Source organism: Sorex fumeus, unplaced genomic scaffold (genome assembly GCF_029834395.1).
Source record: "Sorex fumeus unplaced genomic scaffold, SorFum_2.1 ptg000024l, whole genome shotgun sequence".
NCBI classification, from domain to species: domain Eukaryota; kingdom Metazoa; phylum Chordata; class Mammalia; order Eulipotyphla; family Soricidae; genus Sorex; species Sorex fumeus.
Window position 1 is genome coordinate 3,281,125 of NW_026606081.1, and position 21,298 is coordinate 3,302,422.

Genomic DNA, 21,298 nt, shown 5'->3' on the forward strand with positions numbered 1-21,298 from the left:
TTTTTCTCCAAGGTCTTTATATTTACAGCATAAATACATCTTACAGCATAAATACATCTTGGCTATCTCAGATCGATCAATATCTTTACTTCGAAGTCCTAACTCCTCCTGTGACAAATACTGCCAATTTCTTCGAAAGAGAGCTCTGCACTCAGCAAATTTGCTCTTCTATAAAATGTGATAGGTCTGTATCTAGAGACGCTTTGGATATCTGGTGTCCATTCTGCGGTTCAGAATGGAATTTATAGACATAGTACGGGAGGAAGGAGTTTTCGAGAAATTCTAAAGTTCTGAGCATAAATAAAGAACAGTGACCAGAGCAGCTGCCGCCACATGGCAAGAAATGGTGGCACTGTCAACTGTAGCCGCAGCCCTGGGCCTCGTGGTTCTACTTCTTTGTCCAGTTTTTGGGTCAGTCAACTGCACTCACGGCTTATTCCTGGTGGAGCAGAAGACCATAGGAGGTGGCGGGAATCAAACCTTGGTCAGCTACATGTGTGCAAGACAAGTGCCATACGCACTGTACTATTATTACTCTAGCCCTCTGATGCCCCACTTCTGAGCCATGTCTTCCCCTCGGCAGGCTTACCCACACCATCCAGTACTGTGGCACTGGGTGGATGCATCTGTGCTGAGCCAATACAGTGGCCCAAGAGCAAGTGACACAGGAGGAACCTGGATGGAATTGGGCTCGATTGTATTCAGCTGTGCCCGCATTCCCACCCTGAGGGAAATCATTCCATGAGAAATCAGACTCGATGATGCCCATAGTTTTCTTCTTTTTTTTTTTTTTTTTGCTCTTTGGGTCACACCTGGTGATCCACGGGGGTTACTCCTGGTTCATGCACTCAGGAATTACTCCTGGCGGTGTTTGGGGGACCATATGGGATGCTTGGAATCGAACCTGGGTCGGCCGCATGCAAGGCAAATGCCTTACCCACTGTGCTATGGTTCCAGCCGCCAATGATGCCAATAGTATTCAATGTCTGAATCTGTATCCAGAATGATGCCCTCTAGCATGACTAGGAGTTTTTCAAAGTTAAGAACTGGACCTTGATAATATAATTGATTTTAGGCAAAGTTTTGTGGCCATTTGCCTTTGAGAGCCATGAATAATACACTCTAAGTCTTCTTTTGGAGACCAATTAGAAAATTAAAATTTCACTTTGGTGAGTACTAAATCAAGATTTAGTTTCTACCAATTTTGATTTGGTACCTACCAAAGGGGGAAAAAAAAGACATTTTGGATTAAAGAAGCTTGAGTGTTAAGTCAAGGTGAGACCAGCCTTCTGCAGTCAACAGAGTTTCATTCTCCCCAAAGTACAGACCCTTGCCCCCAAAATTAGGGTTACTGAACAATCCCAGAAACTGTAAGAGCAAATGACGCAAAATGTCAAAAGAGTATGAAGCAAAAGCATTATTTTGCCGAATTAAATTGTTCAACAAGTACCTGTTTAGAAAGTACTTCAGAAAGGTACTTATTGAACTAGATAATTCCTTAAGATCATAGAAAATCAGTTAAATTCAAAGCTTTGATCCTTGTCATAAAGTGGAGGTCCAGGCACCCATACTAAACATTCGCTTAAGAGTAATTTAGTAAAACGTAAAGACTTCAGCAGCTTCTAACCTTTCGCGTTATCAATGTCAAGAAATCACCCCATCCACTCACCCCCTACCCCCATGCTGTAATAGTAGATTGAAACCACAAAACAACAGTTATTTCTTCCCGTACTGTCCCGGAAACATTAATAGGAGTTATTCAAATAACATTACCCTATGTACAAGCTGCAATTAATACATCTATCTCTCAGTTCCCCATAAGGACAAAAGTGGGAATTGTGGATTTGGCCCACAACCAAAAGTACTTGAGAGATCTTAGAATATATTTAAGTTCAATCCTTTAATTATTTGTTTTTGTTTTGGGGCACATTCAGGGAAGCTCAGGGCTTACTCCTGGCTCTGCACTCTGGAGTCTCTCCCGAGTGGGTTTGGGGGACCATATGGGATGCCAGAGATTGAACCCAGGTCAGCTGCATACCAGGCAAACACCCTCTTTGTACTATTGCTCTAGCCCTGAAGTTCAAAGTTTAACCATATTAACTGTATTTCAGACAATGCCCTTAGTACAGCTTCCCACCAACCATGCTGCTGGTTCTGCCTTTACCTCTGCGTTCTTTTTCATTTTTTTAAAAAAAAGCATTAAAAAACTTGTTTTACTAAATTTTGCAATGTCACACACTCCGGTGTTAAAATTCTTCAGATTGCATTCTTGGGGCTGAATGCCAATGTCTCTGAAGAAAGATGGCAATACCCCTAAAGTTTACCTCTGTCACTTTCACGAAGGCCGAACAATCGCTTATGATATTTCGGTGGGTGATGAGTGCTCCTTTGGGGTTGCCTGAGGGACAGAGAGGAAGGGACCTAGTCAGAGCACAGTGGGGAAGGGGACAGCGTCCTTGTGTGCCACGCTGGCCAGGGGTCATTTGTTCCCATCCACATTAGAGCGAACTAAGTTGAACAAAGCAACTTTATTTGAGGACCAGGTTTCTTTTTAAGTGGTTTTGCGTTATGAGCCCAAGAACCTATAGAGAGGACATTCGGTGATGATCCTTCGCCCGAAAGAATCCATCCACGCGGGAGAAAAATGAGGACAGCCCAGAAAGCCTTAAAGCAGAGAGCCTCAAATACCTCCCGTGTCGGGCAAGACCCAAAAGTCCCACGGGATTCGCGAGCAGCCTCCCACCCGTGACACAAAACGCAGTGGCTTCATCTTTATGAACACGGTAACTTTCAGCAGGAGATGTAGTGAGCACAGACGAACCAGGCCTTTAATTTGGGAAGTCATGAGTATGATCTGTTCCCAGAAGTTGGCTGGCGGGTGGCATTTTCAACATTGAGGACACACACATACTCTGAGGGAGGAGTCTGCAGCAGCGGAGGTATGACCCCATGGCAGCATATGACACCCGTCCATCTCTGCTTCACCCCCGTATCACTCAGTCCCCAGAGTGGTGGCCAAGAAAACTCTCTGGCTAGACACCTCAGAAGCAATCCCTGTCTTAAGCTTACCTGTGGTTCCACTTGTAAAACAAATCACGGCCAGATCTTCAGGCTTTGGGGGCTAGGTGACCATTGAAAAATAAAACAGATATGCAGGTGGTTACCAATCAGGACAAGAAACCAGCTGGCCCCAGAGGCCACCCAAGATTCCCAGCAGAATGCAGAGTGACAGGACACTGGGGCAGACAGAGGCTGGGCAGAGGCTGGCACTTACCCTGGGCTTCTGGCGGTGGGCTCTTCCCAGGTCCTGAATCAGAAGAGAAAAACCATGTTAAAGGGGACTTTCCCCATGGGCCCAGAAGGTCCGAGTCATGAGAGAGTCAGTCAATTCCCAGGTGATCCAAACAGAGCCCACATTTGAAAATGAGATACTCCATGCCAATGTGACTGACACGGAACCAGCATGGTACTTCATCGTGCCCAAAAGCCAGTTTCCTGGCATCGTTTGTCTTACGGCTAGAAAAGGGCTATTAAGGATGGGTCCTGGAAATCACAAGGTACTTTTGAGTACTCTGACTTACTTCACTTAGCATAACAATGCCTATAAGGTTCACCCAGGCTGTCAAAGCATGGCAAGATTTCTTGTTTTAAATGAATAGTTGAGGGGCTGGAGTGAGAGCACGCAGCCAACCCGGGTTCAATTCCCAGCATCCCATATGGTCCCCGGAGCACCACCAGGGGTAATTCCTGAGTGCAGAGCCAGGAGTAACCCCTGAGCATCGCTGGGTGCGACCCAAAAATTAAAAAATTAAATGAATAGCTGACTGGATTGTACACTGTGGATCTTTATCTGTATTTATGTGCATAAGCAAGTGTATCACATTTTCTTCATCCACCAGTGGACACTTGGGCTGTCTCCTCATACTGTAAATAGAGCTATGATGGATGTGAGGGGGCAGCTATGTTTTTGAGTTGCGGTTTTCTTTCTCTTTGGTAAAGTGAAACTGATAGATCACACGGCAATTCGATGCTCAATGTTTTTGAACATAGTTTGCAAAAACATACTGTTTCCCAAAGCGGCTGCACATTCCCAACAGTGCAGAGGGCTCCTGCCTTTTCCCATCCTCACCAATACCTGCCATTTCCTGTTTCTTGGGGAACAGCCATACACACAGGTGCTACCACTGGCTTTGAGTTGCATTGGTCTGATGCTTAGTGATATCAAAAGGTTTTCAAGAACCTGTGGAACATCTGCATGTCGGACTAGTCTTTCAAACAGAGCTTTTCCTGAAACACAGGAGCCGAAGGCTCTCACTGTACTCCTTTTTGTTGTTTTTGTTTGAGGGCCATCCCTGTGATGCTCACAGGTTATTCCTGGCTCTACATACAGGACTCAGACCTGGTGGTGCTGGGGGGCTCATATGGAACGTTGGGGATTAAACCTGGGTCTGCCGTGTGCAGGGCCAGTGCTTCTTGTCCCCATTCCCATTCCTGTTCGTTCTCACCCTTTACAAAGCGGAACCAAGGACCTGCAGATGGTCCCATCCTGCCCGCAGAGCTGCCACCTCTAACCTGGGTGGGTGGGGGGGGGAACCGATTAATCCCTGTCAGATTGAAGTGCTGACTATTCTGCAGAGCTTCAAAAATATGTCGCCCTCTCCGCCACATGGGGCAGGAAAGAAGGAATTGGGAATCTTCTGTTTGAAAATAAGCTAAGCCACATGGTGTCTGGGCTCCTTCTGAAATGGATGGGGAATTAAGAATGACAGTCAGCCGAGGTGCAGCGTTCCCCAGCGGCTGGTCCTGGCAATGCACGTGGTTCCCTTAGAGGTTCATTTACTGCATGGAGGGATTCTCAGTGGCCGCTGTGACATCTACTCCTTCGTAAATGGATCTATTTATATTGTTTTCCTGTTAAAGCCAGATAGAATAGGCCTATGAAGTTAGCATGTCTAGGATTTCATGGAAATTAGGATTCCCTAAAGTTCTGTCAGTATCTCATTTTAAAGTTTTTTTTTTTTATCTTAATCACAGTTAAAATGATAGTGTCTTTGTTTTGTTTTTGTCTTGGGGTCACACCTGGCAGTGCTCAGGGGTCACTCCCAGCAGAGCTCGAGTGACCAGGCAGTGCAGGGGATTCAGACGTGGGCCATCTGCATGAAAGCGTGTGCTCAAGGCATTAATCTTCTCCCCAGTACTATGTTATATACGTAAGTGATGACTGATCAAAGGAGGAACGTCTTAATAGAGAATAGGCATCATTTCCCCCCTTCGACAATCTTTAATGGATCCAAATTTGTGTTTAGTTCTTTTTATAATATGTTCAAAATTATTAGATAATTTCTGTCTTGAGATTGCTAATTTGTAAAAACAAACAAACAAACAACAAAACAACAACAACAAAAAATAAAACGGATCCTAAAGCAATAGTTACACGCAACTTGACTTTTGATTTCATGGGAACTTTATCCAAATCAGCGTACTATTTGCCAAGAAAAAGTCATAGCCTGAAACCTGTCTTATCTCATTGTTTAGGAAGAAGATAAAAAATTATAAAAATAAACAAGTTGCTACCTTTAGGTTATGAATGTTGGGAAAGACCATAAGTAGAAGAAATACTAAGTATGACCCAATAATGAATTTGATCAAATACTTAGGGATGGTGAAACCTACAACCTACTGGAAATGCATGAAAGAGATGTGCTGATAAATGAACAGAGGAATGCGTTGATGGTTAACAGTGATATAAATGCTCTCTGGAGATTGTGGTGAAATAAGGTAGTGTACTTATACAATTATGTCAACTTGTTGGCATGCTTTCAAATCTTCCTGATAAGGGCAAGAGGTACAAATGACAGATACCAAGTTTCTGCTTTTGGCCCTATAAAAATATACATGAATATAACATCATTACATGATCAACTATAAAGCTAGTCTCCTTTCATCTCTCTCTCCTTCTCTTTTCCCATACTTGGAAGTGCTCAGGGATCACTCCTGGTGGGGTTCAACGGACTATAAGTGCTGCCAGGGACAGAACCTGGGTTTCCTGCACATATGTCTCTTACCAACTTTACTATCTCTCTAGCCCTATTTACTCTTTATAAAGTGAATTCATTTCTTTAAAACATTGCTTTTTCTTATAAAATTTGGAAAAGTCAAATATAAGCAGGTAGGTATTCCTAGAAGGTTTTAATATAAACTCTATATTATAATCTTCAGTCACTCATCCAAATGAGATTTTAATCTTACAATGACAGTGGGATCTCAAATAACCCTTGGGGAATGAGCACTATCTTTCCCCACATCATCACTAAACATCTCCATTTAAGTTTTGATTCCTAGAAAATGAAGTTATTGGCAGCTTACACTGACAGGAAGATAGTGATAAAGTAACTAACAGGCTGTTGACCCATTTTTTTGGTATAGTCTATATTGCGTACTATGGCCATACAGTGAAGTCACTGTCACTGTCACTGTCCTCCTGTTGTTCATCAATTTGCTCTAGCAGGCCCAGTAACGTCTACATTGTGACAATTGTTACTGTGTTTGGCATATCGAAACATCACAGGTAGCTTGCCAGGCTTTGCCGTGCGGGCAAGATACTCTCGGTAGCTTGCTGGGGCTCTCCAAGAGGGGCGGAGGAATCGAACTCGGGTCGGCTATGTTGGCCACTTGTAAGGCAAACGCCCTACCTGTTGCACTATCACTCCAGCCCATACAGTGAAGTAAAATAAGACTTTTTTTTTTCTTTTGGGGTCATACCTGGCGATGTACAGGGGTTACTCCTGACTCATGCACTCAGGAATTACTCCTGGTGGTGCTCGGGGGACCATATGGGATGCTGGGGATTGAACCTGGGTTGGCCACATGCAAGGCAAACGTCCTACCCGCTGTGCTATTCAGTCAGCCCTCAGGAAAATGTTTTGTAAAAGATGATACAAAGGAGAAAACACATTTAAAGTACTGAATGGGGGAAAAAAAAAACACATGCATATGGCTCCACATAGTCCCAGCCTGTGCTATTCAAGAGTCAGTGGTACTTCTGTGTCTGTGTGTGTGTGTGTGTGTGTGTGTGTGTGTGTGTGTGTGTAGGAAGGTGGGGAGAAAGAACGATCAGGAAAAACAGATGATATCATTATAAAAGGATTAACAAAACAAAACAAAAATGGCAGCCATTCCTGTCAGCACTTATTCATGTATATTTTGATAGGACCAAAGGCAGAAACTTGGTGTCTGTCATTTGTTCCTCTTGCCCATATTATTAAAACAAAATAAAACAAAAAGCAGGGAAATGCTAGGTATAAAACAACTGGTTTCCACAAAAGAGCACTGTAGCCAGCTCACAGGAAATCATACTCTAGGCTGCGTGTGTGTGTGTGTGTGTGTGTGTGTGTGTGTGTGTGTGTGTGTACACATGCGAATAAGGCAGAAGGCTGTACTAGAATCTACTTATTTTCAGCTTCAAATTCTCTGCAGGTGTCTAAATAAAGTGGAAACCATAAGAGTACCAGGAAGGTATCAGCAATTGTCCAAGTGTCCAAGAGAAAAGGACTCTCCGGGGGTCTACAGCCTACAGCTTCCTCTGTGTGTCAAACGGGATCTGCCTGCTGCTCAAACTCAGGAACAGATCCCAATCTCTGCTCAGTTGGAGGAACTGAATTCTTAGATGATCAGATGCCAGACAACTAGAGTAAACACGGCTCCTGCTCATTAGCCTAGTACCTGTTACCTATCGGGATGTGAATAATGTGAGTTGAAAGAAATTTAGTCGGGAAAAAACCCAAATCAAACATCTGGGCTGAAATTTGCCCAGACTCTGTAAAAGCAATCTGGGAAAAAGAAAGAGGCAACTTTTTATTTCTTCCTCCGCTGTAAAAACAAAATTCAAGCCTAAAGACACTGTACACACTGAAACCTCCACCTGAATCTGAAAGTCCAGCGTGTTTTGACATGGCTCGCCAACGTTCTAGAACAAGATGTGAGCTGTGTGATGCCCTTTATGAGATGGGTTTCTTAGGATGTGATGGGTCAACACTGGCATCCACATGTTCAACTATGTTTTGTCGTAATAAGGCAGGAATTTCTGCTATGTCTTTTTGGAGGGGTACTCCCTCCCTGACCATATTATTAAACCCCCCTGGCAATGCTCAGGGCTTACTCCTGACTCTGCACTCAGGAATCACTCTTGCTGATGTTTGGGGAACCATGTGGGGTTCTGGGTATCAAACCTGGGCCAACTGCGTGCAGGGCAAGTGCTGTTTCTCTGGCTCCTGCTGTGTCTCTCTTGGGATACTGACACTCTCAGTCAGAGATGGGGTGCTGGGGTGGCACTGATGCACTGGAGACCAAATGGTCTCAGGGAGAAACCCTGAAGAAGAGGCTAGAAGGTAGAAGGACTTACCTGAAATGCCTTTAAAGTCATCATTTCCACCCCAAGCTTCTTGCCTTGTTCAAACACATCGCTGGAACTATCTTCCATTATAACTATGGTCTTAAGGCCTGGCGTCAGCTTATTTTCTACACCTTCTAATAAGAGCTTGGCCTTCTCTGGCTTGTCCACAAACACTAGGGAGAGTTCAGCTGGAAATGAAGCAAAACAATGAGGAAGGAATATGGAATGAAGCTAGTATGAAGAGCCAGAGGCATCTCACACAGGCTATTTCAAGTGCTACATTTTTGTTTTTGTTTTTGTTTTTGATACCATGTCAAGCTGTGCTCAGGGCTTACTCTTGACCCTGCACTCAGGGATCATTCTTGGTGGGTTTGGGAGACCATTTGGGGTGCCGGGGTACAAAGAGAATGGCCAACCCTTTGTACTATCTCTCCAACCCTCATATGCTACATTCTTTTTAAAGGTAGACCACATATCAATATAAAATCCTGATCAGACCCAACTGAAGTGGTGTAAAGGCATCAAATCGAATCAATAATTCAAAGACTGCAAACGTACCTTTGTTGACTATGTAGGTAATTGCTTCTGTGCCAAGGGTATCGTAGAGGGGAACGGGCACCATGGAAAATGCAAAGCACCCCAGCTCAATGATCACCCACTGAACAAAACAGTAAAGGTTGGGAGAGAAAACAAGATGTCACTAGGAGACCAGCACTTTAGAGACTCACACTGAAAGCCTTGGATGTCATGGGAGGAACAATGCATATGTACACTGCATGTCTACTCTATGTATGCTGCGTATCCACTCTATGTACACTGCATATCTATTCTAGGTGCCATGCAGAATTAGTGTTTCACTGGGAAAGTGCAAGTTTTCCTGAAGAACGGACACAGGTACGTTTGAAGACAATTAGCAATGCAACTTTGAGGCTGGCATGGAGGCCAGAACCTTGGAGAGAGGTCGCTGGGCCTGCCCTTGGCAAGAGTAGAAAGGTCTGGGCAGATGGAGAGAAAGGCTGGGAGACTTCACCAACGGTGCAGATGGGGGCGGGGGGGATTTGAAAATGTGGGTCGGGGGTGGGGGAGGGCAGTCAGTATATGGCTGTTCCAAGCAGGAACCCACTTCCCAGGGGACAGTGGCAAGCAAGGCTAGAAAGGTGACAGCAAGTCTGCAGCCACACAAGAAGCCTGGCGCCACTACCCAGGCAACGCATGGCCCCGCCAGACAGTGAGTGTGGGGCTTGGGAGAGCTGGAGGGAGCCCGGAAATTGGAGGACGAGGGACTTGCTCTCCTTACAGGAACATCATCCCTGCAAAATCGCCTCAGAGAAGTGATGAGAGAAAGGAGCAATGCCCTAACTGGCCTCTAAACCTGTTGTCCGTACTAAACCAACCCACAGAGATAGCACCAGTGAATGGGTCTGTCTTCTCTTATGTGGCCCCTCACAGACAGGATCCAAGTATTTGCTCTGCTTTTATGTTGCTTACAAGGCCTGGCACATAGCAAATGTTCAATAAACATTTGTTGAACAAATTCTTTGTGTTTTTTTTTTTTTTTTTTTGCATTTTGGGTCACACCTGGTGATGCTCAGGGGTTACTCCTGACTCTGCACTCAGGAATCACCTCTGGCGGTGCTCAGTGAACCGTATGGGATGCTGGGAAGCGAAACTGGGTCGGCCGCCTGTAAGGAAAATGCCCTACCCGCTGTGCTATCGCTCCAGTCCCTCTTGAACAAATTCTTGAATAGGGAAAGAGCCTATTTCTTGAAGTGTGGAATTATCTGTCCTAGTTGTAGATCCGCTGGGAAGTTCCACTAAAGCACCAAAAATGTTGAATGTGATCATTTGAATGGGTTTCACTTAAAACCCAAGAACTCAATTCCCTGAGCCTTACCACAGTTCCAGCTGCAGAAAACCAGGCTTTCCTCCCTCAGCAGAACATAAAACTCTCCGAAACCCATTTTGATTTACAAAGTAGGCTGTAGCAAAGTGGTTGAGACACCCGTCTTTTAGACAAAGACGCCAGGAGGTCTAAGAACCAATTCAAATTTTCCAAGCCACAGGTGCCACTGATCTTTTAGCTGGGAGCTAAGGCTACCAGCAATAAGTCCCTTCCCAAGAGCTTCCCATTTAAATTGTGCTTTTAAAACAATGATGTACAGAAGCCCCAGGCCATAGCCAGATAGATAAAACTCAGATGAAGGCTGAGGAGGCATTTCCCTAAGGCACTTACAACTTTGTAACCTGATAAGGGAAAAGTTAATATCTTTTATAACTAACTGGTGAGAAGTTTGCGCCTTTCTCTAGCGCTCATTAACATGGGGTTCCAGCCCCCCTTCTTCCCCCACCCCTGTTGAGGGGCCATTGTTAAAGCGAGAAAACTACAAGGTTTTGTGCTAATGATTTTGTGGGAAACCAACAGAAATGATTCAGCTCAAAAAACAATTTGATTTGGGCTGGAGAGATAGCACAGCGGGTAGAGCATTTGCCTTGCACGCAGCCGACCCGGGTTCGATTCCCAGAATCCCATATGGTCCCCTGAGCACTGCCAGGAGTAACTCCTGAGTGCAGAGCCAGGAGTAACCCCTGTGCATCATCGAGTGTGACCCAAGAAGAAAAAAAAAATTGATCTCTCTTGCAGGCTTAGGAGGTTGGGGGTGTGCCTATATGTGATCTTCTATCCTGTTGGTTTTTGGTGGTACTCAGAGCTTACTCCTGGTTCTGTGCTCAAAGAGGACTTGTGGCAGGGCTCGTGGGACCGTGTGCGTTGCTGGGGATCCAACCCAGGTTGACCACATATAAAGTAAGCGCCCTCCTGCTGTACTGTCACTCTGGCCCCTAGCTGTGACTTTTTCTAAGGTGTGATCCAAACCAGAGTCTCAGCCGGAACCAGCCCAAGTATGCAGCCCTTTTGCCAGTGGACTGGAGGAACCGTGTGAGCACATGCCCCCTCCGCCTCACCCTGGGGGAGTACCTCAGGTCTGTTTTGAGAAAAGATGCCAATGAACTGGTCCGAGGAAGCCTTGAAGCCCTTCTGGAGCAGCGCTGAGCCCACACACTCCGACAAGTCTGCGACCTGAAGTGGAGAGGAAAGGAAAGGCAGCAGGTTAGGGGCAAGGAGCAGAGTTTTGGGGGTTGGGGGTGCCGGAGGCAGCACCTGAGCCAGCACCTGGGCCAGCACCTGAGCCAGAATCTGCACCAGCATCTGAGCCAGCAAGCTCCCACGAAGGGAGCAGGGACCACTTTGGCCAAGCCCAGGTTCTTTTATTTTTTTTTTTTGAATCACCATGAGATAGTTATAAGTTTTCATGTTTGGGTTACAATCACACAATGATCGAACACCCATCCCTCCACCAGATCACATTCCCCACCGCCAATATCCCCAGTATACCCCCCCCCCCTTTCCTACCCTCCCCTGCCTCCATGGCAGACAATATTCCCTATACTCTCTCTCTACTTTTGGGCATTATGATTTGCAATGCAGATACTGAGAGGTTATCATGTTTGGTCCTTTATCTACTTTCAGCACAAATCTCCCATCCCGACCGGTTCCTCCCAAGCCATTATTTTCTTAGTGATCCCTTCTCTATTCCAGCTGCCTTCTCTCCCAGCTAATGAGACAGGCCACGCCCAGGTTCTAATCACTAAAACTCCCAGTGAAGAGGATGGATCATTGGGTTCCCTTTATAAAACACACGTATCCCACCCCAGCAGTGGCCAGTACGCCAGCTTTCTTCATCGTTTCTCCTTTGTAAGTCAGTCTTACAAAATTAAAGTAGTAGCTTATGGGCAGAAAAAAATTTTTCATCTTTGCGTTTGCTGATAGCAGCAAAGAAGCCAGAATCTGTCATTTGGTCTAAACACAGAAATAATAACATGGGCACGCCGTGTGTGTGTGTCTGTGTGTGTGTGTGTGTGTGTTGTGTGTAAGGCAGGGTTGAGAAAAATATTTTGTAAAGTTCTTATTAGCTCTACAACCCCAATCTGGTAATTTATTCTTAGAAAATAATTCAACCTTAGGAGGAATATTTTTGAGATTTTCTTCTTTTTAAAATTTTGGGCCACACCTGGCAGTGTTCAGGGCTCATTCCTGGCTCTGTACTCATTCCTGGCTTGGTGCTCACGGATCACTGCTGCTAGTGCTTGGGGACCATATGAGATTCTGAGATGGAACCTGGACTGATCACATGCAAGGAAAGTGCCCTAATATGCTGTACTATATCTCTGGTCCTAAGAGGAGGTTTTAAATAACTGTGCAATTTCAAAATTTTCTGAAATCCCAAAACTCCCATAGGTTCCGGCCCCCTCCCACCACGTTCAGAATCACCGGGTTAGTAAGACATAGCCAGAGAGATAGTACAGTGGGTAGGACACTGGTTTACAGGCAGATCCAAGACCTGGGTTCAGTCCCTGGCCCCACATTCGGTGGTGTCTTGAGCCCTGCCTGGGGTGATCCCAGAGCACAGAGCCAGGAGTCAGCTCTGAGCACCACCAAGTGTATCCTTCCCCGCCCTACCAAAATGAAATAGAAAAAATGATTTAAAAGGACAAATTCAAAGTGCAGCTACATGTCTTGGGCCATCACTGGCTGAAATATACACCAGACAGGGATCTCCTTGGCGAACCGCAGTCTGCCTGGAGAAAGCCTGTGGGCACCGGCCGTGGCTCTCTTCTCCAGCTAACACGCCACGAGCATGATCTAGTGAGAGAGAACACTGATACCATGAAAAGCCATCAGGGGCGCTGTCAGGCTCCAAGGGGTCATCAGCAACCCTTGGGCTGGAGCTCATGCCAGGGATGAGCTGGGATGAAGGTTCAATCCCCAGCACTGCATGGCCTCCTGGGCACTGCTAGCCCCTAGCCCCTCTAAGAAGGCCATGCCCTATACTGCGACACCCCCCCACCAAAGAAAACAGAGAGAGCGAGAGAGAGAGAGGGGGAGAGAGCGAGAGAGAGAGCATCATCACATAGTATTATTCATTTGCTTGCTGCCCATCAATTGTTTATACAGCGCGTGTGAAAACAAGGGGTCACAGAAGCACCTTACTAGATGGGACTTGGTTCTGGGAAAGCAAAATACAAACAGCGCCATCTCTCCTCCCCCTGCTGACCCCTCTCACTAGCAAGCAGGCTGAGCTCACTGTGATCCCCTCCTCTCCATCCCCCCGGCTCCCCCCACCAAAACCCAACACTTGACATGAGCCCTGGTCTCGAGATCCTGGCAGGGACCTGAGTCCATGGGCCTGGCGACACACAAGCACAACACGCCAATCCCTGAGAATGGGCGGAGGAAGTTCCTGGGTCCTACCGAAAGCCTCAGGGTCACCTGTCCCACGGAGCAGTGACCATGAGGCAGCCGAGCCAATATTTCCCAAAGCTCCTGTGGGTCTCAGGCTGCCACTCAGCCTGAGGAACAGTAAGGGTGTGGAGGCTGATGGGACAGAAAAGGCAATGTCCTCCTGCACCACTGCCTGACTTCACAAACTCCTCTGGAGACAGCCTGAGGGCCAGTAGGCACTGCACACTGCCCAGAGTGAAAAGCCCCAGATGCCAGCGGGAGTTAAAGGTCACACCAGTCCCACACTGGTCAGCACCCACGAGATGCACCCGAGGGGCCCTGAAACAGATGCGGGGGGGAACCTCATTTCTGGTCCTGGTTCGGCTGCTGACCAGCTGGACAGGGCCTGACCTACCCTGAGGCCTATTTTTCCTCATGCTCTGCATTTCTCTCTATGGGAACGTTCCCATTTTTCTAGCACTTGCCAAGGCAGAAGGGTGCGATCAGATCTGGCAGGGGCTGCTTCCTCCAGGCACAAAACTAGAAATGTATCTTCAAGTTTATACTCCGCAGGGAGATAAGGTGAGGCCTCTAAGGCCTAGAGGCGGAGGCCTGCGTTTTCTCCCTGGCATCGTGAGGACCCTCTGAGAACTGCCAAGAGCAACTCCTGACTTTTGGCTATGGCCCACAAACAAACAAAAATTTACTCTGTTAAAAAAAAAAAACATTAAAAAAAAGAACATTTTTAAAAAAGGACAATAGAGGGATCCAACCATATGACATAGTGGCCAAAGTATGATGACAGACCCAATAAAGATCAGTGGTTTCCAGGAGCTAAGGCGAGGAGGGAGGGACAGACAGACGGCATAGAGAGATGTTTAGGGCAGTAAAACAATTCTGTAACATACTGCCATAGAGGGCTGGAGCGATAGCACAGTGGGTAAGGCGTTTGCCTTGCATGCGGTCAACCCAGCTGATCCGGGTTCGATTCCTCCGCCCCTCTCGGAGAGCCCGGCAAGCTACCGAGAGCATCTCGCCCACACGGCAAAGCCTGGCAAAGCCTACCCGTGATGTATTCAATGTTCCAAAAACAGTAGCAGCAAGTCTCACAATTTATTGTGAGACGTTACTGGTGCCCACTTGAGCAAATTGATGAACAACGGGACGACAGTGAACAGTGGACTGCCACAGAAAACACACAACAGAATGCACTGGCCAAAGTCCACAGAAAGCTTGTAACACAGAGTGGACCCGACTGTAACGGAGGGACTGCAGTTAACCTCGATGTGTCAGCACTGGCCAGAAAATCATCCTCTGCAAGGCACCCTCATTCATTTCTAAATAAACTACTCTGAGTACCCCCCTGCCACCTTCCCCCCTCCGTGACTTGACTCGACGAATTTATCTCACAACTTTGTGTGAGTTTTCTCCCCCTGCCCGTGGGTCCGAGAGCTGGTACTGGTCGGCCACCTGTGGTCGAAAGCCACCCTGAGGCGCGCCGGCTCTGAGAATGAGGTAAGAAGCATTAGCACTGGCGGGAGAGGCCCCCGGAGCAGCAAACCCACCTCTTTGTAGGAAAGCCATTCGTAGGGCTTGTCTGGTTTCCGAGAGCCTAAGCAAGGGCCGTTATCTGAAGGAGAAAAAATAAAAGAGAGAGAAAAACAAAGAATGGGTTTAACGTACATCAACAGTCCCAGATCCTAGTCCCAGATTCTCCCATCAAATTGGACCGACTGGGGAATGCCTGATAGTCCTCAGATACAGGCAGCCACCTGAGAAATTTCTCCAAGTACTGGATTTGGATTCTTGTCACGTGTTTATTTCTGCCTGCCCCCTACCCTCCAGGAGGCAGCAAGGGCGGTGGAGAATCAAGAGAAGGAATATGCAGAAACGTGGGTGTGTTTCTGGTACTCCCCGTTCCCACACCCCAGAACTACCAGGAGTTGCCCCTACTATAAGAGTGACCAAAAAAAAAAGTCCTAAAATATTAGTGGGGGGTTATGGTTCAGTGACAGAATGTCTCAGCTGGGTGAGGCCCTGGGTTGGTTCGATCCTCAGCCCTGGAAATCGTAACAATAAATAAGTGGGAAAAAATTTAAGGGAAAGGCAAATAAAACTGTTTTGTTTTAGTTATTTTGGGGGCGGGCCCTACCCGGTAGTGCTCAGGGGTTACTCCTGGCTCTGCTCTCAGGGATCACTCTTGGTGGGACTCAGAGGACCAAGTGCGGTGTGGGGGATCAAACCCGGGTTAGCCGTGTACAAGGCAAGTGTCCAACCCACTGTTCTTATCTCTTTGGCCCACAAATAAAACTTTCGTCACACTCAAAAATGTGACTTGTCTTCCATAGACGCAGGGTGAGGAATGGGATGGGGGCGGAGGGGGAGGGTGGATACTGGGGACAATGGTGGTGGAAATGCGCACTGGTGGGGGATGGGTATTCAATCAAAGTATGGCTGAATCTCAAACATGAAAGCTTTGTAACTGTGTCTCATGGTGATTGAATAAAATAAACAATTTAAAAAAAAGGAAATTTCTCTTGATGTTCTTTTGGTTTTAAATAGTTGCTGTGTAGTAAAGTGATCTCGGTGTGGGGGCTCTCAGAGGCAGATTCCTGCAATATTTCTAGAGAGGTTTCTTGTATTCTTATTCTTGGTTAGGGGAGGGCCCATCTAGCAGTTCCCAGGGCTTACTCCTGGCTTTGTGCTCGGGGATCACTCCTGGCTGGCTCAGGGGACAGTATGTGGTGCTGGGGACAGAAAATGGGTTCAGCGACAGCAAGGCAAGTGCCTTATCTGCTGGACTATCTCTCCCGCCCCAGAGGCTTCCTCAGAATATACAAAAAGGAAATGATAAACTACTGTTATGTTCTGGAGTGATAGCACAGCGGTGGGGCTTTTGCCTTGCGCACAGCCAGCCCGGCCTCGCCGGGTTCGATTCCTCCGCCCCTCTTGGAGAGCCTGGCAAGCTACCGAGAGCATCTCGCCCACACGGCAGAGCCTGGCAAGCTCCCCGTGGCATATTCGATATGCCAGACACTGTAACAAGTCTCAAAATGAAGACATGACTGGGCCCGCTTGAGCAAATCGATAAACAACGGGAGGACAGCGACAGTGACTTTTATGTTCATTTTTCTCTCTCCGTGACACTGGTGGCTCTGCTGACGGAGGGTTGGTTGTGGTGCTCATACCCTACACTTGTGGGCCTAAGCACACTTCACCTGTAGTGTTTGCCGGCAGTGTGTTGTGTGTCCACACACCTGGTTGTGGTGACCAGTTGAGGCTGTGGCAATGCTCTGGTTACTGCATGCTTGGCTGTGCCACCGGTGATCACAGTGGCAGTGCGCCGGGGTTACAGCTGGCATGTGAGCTGGTGCTAGGGATCGACCTGGGGGGAGGTCTCTTGCCCGAAAGGGGAGCACTCCACTGTGGAGCCCCTTTGGGACAATATAAGTGAGTGTTCAAATTCTGATGAGCAAAAGTATCAAGAACCATTTTATGTAATTCAAATTATACAGGGAAAATCTTTTTTTGCAAAGAAACAAAAAAAATGAAGAAAAGATGTAGAAAAGGGGGAAAACGGGGGTATCTGTGAAAGCCATGGTTAAAAAAAATAATAAAAAACAAAACACCAGGATGCGACCTGACTCCAATTTGGACCCCACATAAGCAAGCATGCAGGCAAGGACAGCTGCCAGGAGCGACACCTTGGGACTAGCCTGGCAGTAAGTACAGCTTCAACCCGCTGAGAGTCAGAATTGGAGATATTTCTTTCTCTAGGCGACCCCCAAGCTAACTTTCTAATGTCCACTCGGGAGTCTCACGGAGGCAGCTTCCACAGAGACGAGGTTCTTTCCCCAGACCCGTTTCACGCACGGGACCAGAGGTGATAAGCTGCTGAAACACGCCCGAGCTGGAGGACACTACTCAGCTCTTTCCTTTCTGAAGAGGAGCTGAGAGGCCTTGCATGTGGCTGACCCCTGTCTGGTTCCTGGTACCAAGTGGCCTCAGAGTGCCCCAGAGGGGGTCCCAGGCATTCCTCCGCCCTGCCACATTGCGCCCTGCCACGTTGCTACATTGTGCCCTGCATCCTTGGGCCCTTTTATAGACCCAGCAGCCTGACTGGCTCCCCAGTAAAAAAAAAATAAGAAAAACAATTTTCTAAAATGAACAGGAGTTGACAAATGATAGTAGGGTTCTCCCTCAGACCAGCTGCCTGTTTTCATCAGGACAGTTTTACTGGCCCTTTGCCATACTCGTTCATTTGCGTGTTATCAGGGCGCACAGCTGAGCCTGATAACGGAGCTGGATGGCCCCCAGGGGCCCCAATGTTTACTATCCGGACTTTCACAGAAACACTCGTGGATGACAGTTTTGGGATGGGGGTGGCTAACCACCAGGCTCACCCAGAGCATTTGAAATGCACTGGATTCAGACTCCAGTGTCTTTGGTGTGACCGCAGAGACAGGACCTGAGCTTCAGCATTTTTCAAAAGCTCCCTTTAGTGCTGAGAAGACCTAAATTTGGCTGGGAGGATTGGGGTCGGGGGGATCTCCTGGTAGTAGGTCTGCCTTGAAGGTGTGAGGCCCGGGGTTCAACCTCAGGACAGCTTCCCCCACCTCCCACATCCCAACTGATTCATTTTAAATTTAATTTCCCTGAAGCGCTAAAAAAATAGTCTTTATTTCTCAAATAGACTAAGTGACCAAACAAAAAGAAAAGGTTTTGTAACTTGTCTGAAGACCAGGAGAGAGTTACTGTGTCATTAGACAAACCCCACGTTCTGCAAGCAATGAAAATACTTACATGCATTTATATGTATGTTTGCTTTGTACTAGGGGTTATATGTTTTTATATGTACAATGAGAGTGCATATATATCAGTGGCAATACATATATATATAGATAGAATGTGACTTATCTACACGTACTGATCATATATACACACATGAAGAACATTTTTACTGTATCACTAGATCACTGTCATCCCATTGGTCATCGATTTACTCAAGTGGGAGCCAGTAACATTTCCATTCGTCCCAGCCCTGAGATTTTAGCAGCTTCTCCTTACTTGTCTTTCCCAATGATTGGAGGTTCTTTCAGGGTCAGGGGAATGAGACCTGTTATTGTTACTGTTTTTGGCATATCGGATACACCACGGGGAGCTTGCCAGGCTTTGCCCATGCGGGCAGGGTACTCTTGGTAGCTTGCCGGGCTCTCCGAGCAGAATATATGTACAATATATCTACTGCACTGCACTGTCCTCCCATTGTTCCTCGATTTGATAAAGCGGGCCCAGTAACGTCTCCATTGTGAGACTTCGTTGTTACTGTGTCTGGCATATCAAATACGTCACGGGGAGCTTGCCAGGCTCTGCCGTGCGGGCGAGATCCTCTCGGTAGCTTGCCGGGCTCTCCGAGAGGGGCGGAGGAATCGAACCTGGGTGAATATAAAATATACGCAGACATCTAAAGGAAGCGTCTTCTTGTGGGCATTCTATTATGTTAGGATGCTTTGCATGAGTATTTATGCTCACAGGGAAACCCTGACACCAACTAAAGAAGCCCTCCAGTCACACACAGGCATGCCTGCTTTTTCCCTGGGAGCGGGGCATGGGCTGAGCCTGCTCCAGGAACAGTGTGGTGAACATGCGGATGGAGCGATGGCACCGGGCCAGGCCCTGTCCAGAGGGGCCCATCTCAGCACATTTGAGCTGCACATTTGGTTGGGGAGGGAGTGTGTGAGGCTCCCGATTAGGATCCAGGTAGCAGGAGGAGAAAGGAAAGCTGACCCAGAAAGTGAAAGAAAGGAACCCAGGCAGAGCCCCTGGTCCCGTGCACCGAGAGGAAGTGGGGTCCCACACAGAGGAAGAGGCTCTGGGACAAAGCCAGGGTTGGGGAAGGAGGGAAGCTGAGGGTGCCTCCCCCCTCCGCTGAGGACACCAGGAGGAAGCTCGTGCTGGGTGCTGGACCGGGCCTCAGGGTCCAAGGAGTGAGGAGTGCATCCTGCCGTAAGCGCCCCTGCACCCTGAAGCACCCCAGAGCCCCAGAGGGTTTGGCAGGAAAGGGGGAAGTGTACAGGAACCTGCTAAGAAACGCCAGGGTCCACCAGCCCGAGGTTGCCGGCAGGAGAGAAGAGGGGGAAAAAAAGCATTGGGGAGGTCGGGACAAAGGTGTGGGGTGAAGGGAGCAGCGAAGGTGCAGGCTGGACACTGAGTCCAGTGAGGAGGTAGAAGAGACTTGGGCTTCTCCAGCTCCCCCAGGGCACACAGTGTCTCGGAGGGAACAGGACTCTCGCGGGGGTGGGGGTGGGGGTGGGGGTGAGTCTGGTTGGCTTGAAACACGGGACCACGGAATTGCAAACGAGCTGGACTGGCCCTGTTTGGCAGGACGGGCCACGCTGGCTAATGTGTCCATCTGTGTGCGAGTCTGCAGGGCATGCAGGAACCAGCCCGAGGGGCTGGTGTGTTTTTTTTGTTTTTTTCAACCTTCCTTGGAGAAGCGAAAGAACCACGAGAAAGGGCCTTTCTGCAGGCAAACAGTCGCTTACTCGACACCAGAATGCCCCTCTGGAAACCTTCGTACAGCGTCCTGACGTCATCGTAGAAGTACACCAGGGGCTCATCGTTGGAGAGGAGAGCGGACCGCCGTGCGCCTTTGCCTCCCTGCGGGGACAGACGCACAGACAGACAGACAGACAGACGGGCATGTGAGGAGGAGTTGATCAAAATCAAGAAGCATGTGGCTGACCCCCGGTTGGATCCTGGTGGCACATATGGTCCCCCCTGAGCCCACCCAGGAGTGAAATCTGAGTGCAGAGTTGGAAGCAGACCCTGAGCACCACCAGGTATGCGCCCCCCTCCCCCAATCAAAATAAATATTTAAAATACTCAATGAAACTGAAACCACGGGATCCAAGCTGCAATCACTGAAAGTTTGTGTTATGCCTGTCAAGCTGATGGGCAGGGACAGGAGGGGGCGGAGGGGGGAGGGAATATGGGGACACTGGGGGAGGGAAGTTGACACTGGTGTGGGATTGGTGTCGGAATACTGTATGCCTGAAACTCAACTATCGAGAACTTTGTAAATCACAGTTCTTTAATTAAAAAACAAAAAAAGCCCTCCCAACAGTACAGATAAAAATGTGTCCATACCGGGATGGCGCAATGGTACAGTGGGGAGAGTGCTTGCCCTGAATGCGTCCAACCCAGGGTTCAATCCCTGGCATCCCAGATGGTCCCCTTGAGCAGTGCCAGGGGTGATTCCAGAGTGCAGAGGTCTTGCCAAGCAGAGCTGGAGGCCGGCCAGCACAGACCCTGGGGACCCTAGAGCTGAGAGTAAGTGGGCACGGGAAAAGCATGCTGCTCCTGTTCCTGTGGCCATGCCACCTGGCTCGCTCGCCTTCCACCAAGTCAACTGCAGTCCTTGGGATGTCACCCCCACCTTTTCACTGCATCGCCAACTGCACAACAGTCTGTTAGGAACTTGGGTGCCCGCCGTAGCTCCATGCAGTCTCAGACCAGCTACAAAAGTCTGACTTGCAGCCAGCCTGTAGAGGTGGGCAACCGTGAGGAGGACTGATTAGCTCTGGCGGAGGCTATTCCTCTGCGCTGGCCCGGAGAGGAGCTGGCCA

General features: G+C 48.0%; 1 protein-coding gene across 3 annotated transcripts in view; it reads right to left on the bottom strand.

Moving 5' to 3' along the window:
- The window catches only part of ACSL1 (acyl-CoA synthetase long chain family member 1), a 71,953-nt gene that overhangs the window by 14,882 nt on the left and 35,773 nt on the right, over nucleotides 1-21,298 (bottom strand). For all 3 annotated transcript variants that reach the window (XM_056113962.1, XM_056113963.1, XM_056113964.1), the window contains exons 3-10: nucleotides 20,216-20,330; nucleotides 15,236-15,300; nucleotides 11,367-11,468; nucleotides 8,951-9,050; nucleotides 8,402-8,580; nucleotides 3,275-3,307; nucleotides 3,070-3,121; nucleotides 2,325-2,398 (exon numbers count right to left, since the gene is read on the bottom strand). In XM_056113962.1, coding sequence (XP_055969937.1) covers nucleotides 2,325-2,398; nucleotides 3,070-3,121; nucleotides 3,275-3,307; nucleotides 8,402-8,580; nucleotides 8,951-9,050; nucleotides 11,367-11,468; nucleotides 15,236-15,300; nucleotides 20,216-20,330 — 720 coding nt within the window. The remainder of the gene's footprint in view (nucleotides 1-2,324; nucleotides 2,399-3,069; nucleotides 3,122-3,274; nucleotides 3,308-8,401; nucleotides 8,581-8,950; nucleotides 9,051-11,366; nucleotides 11,469-15,235; nucleotides 15,301-20,215; nucleotides 20,331-21,298) is intronic.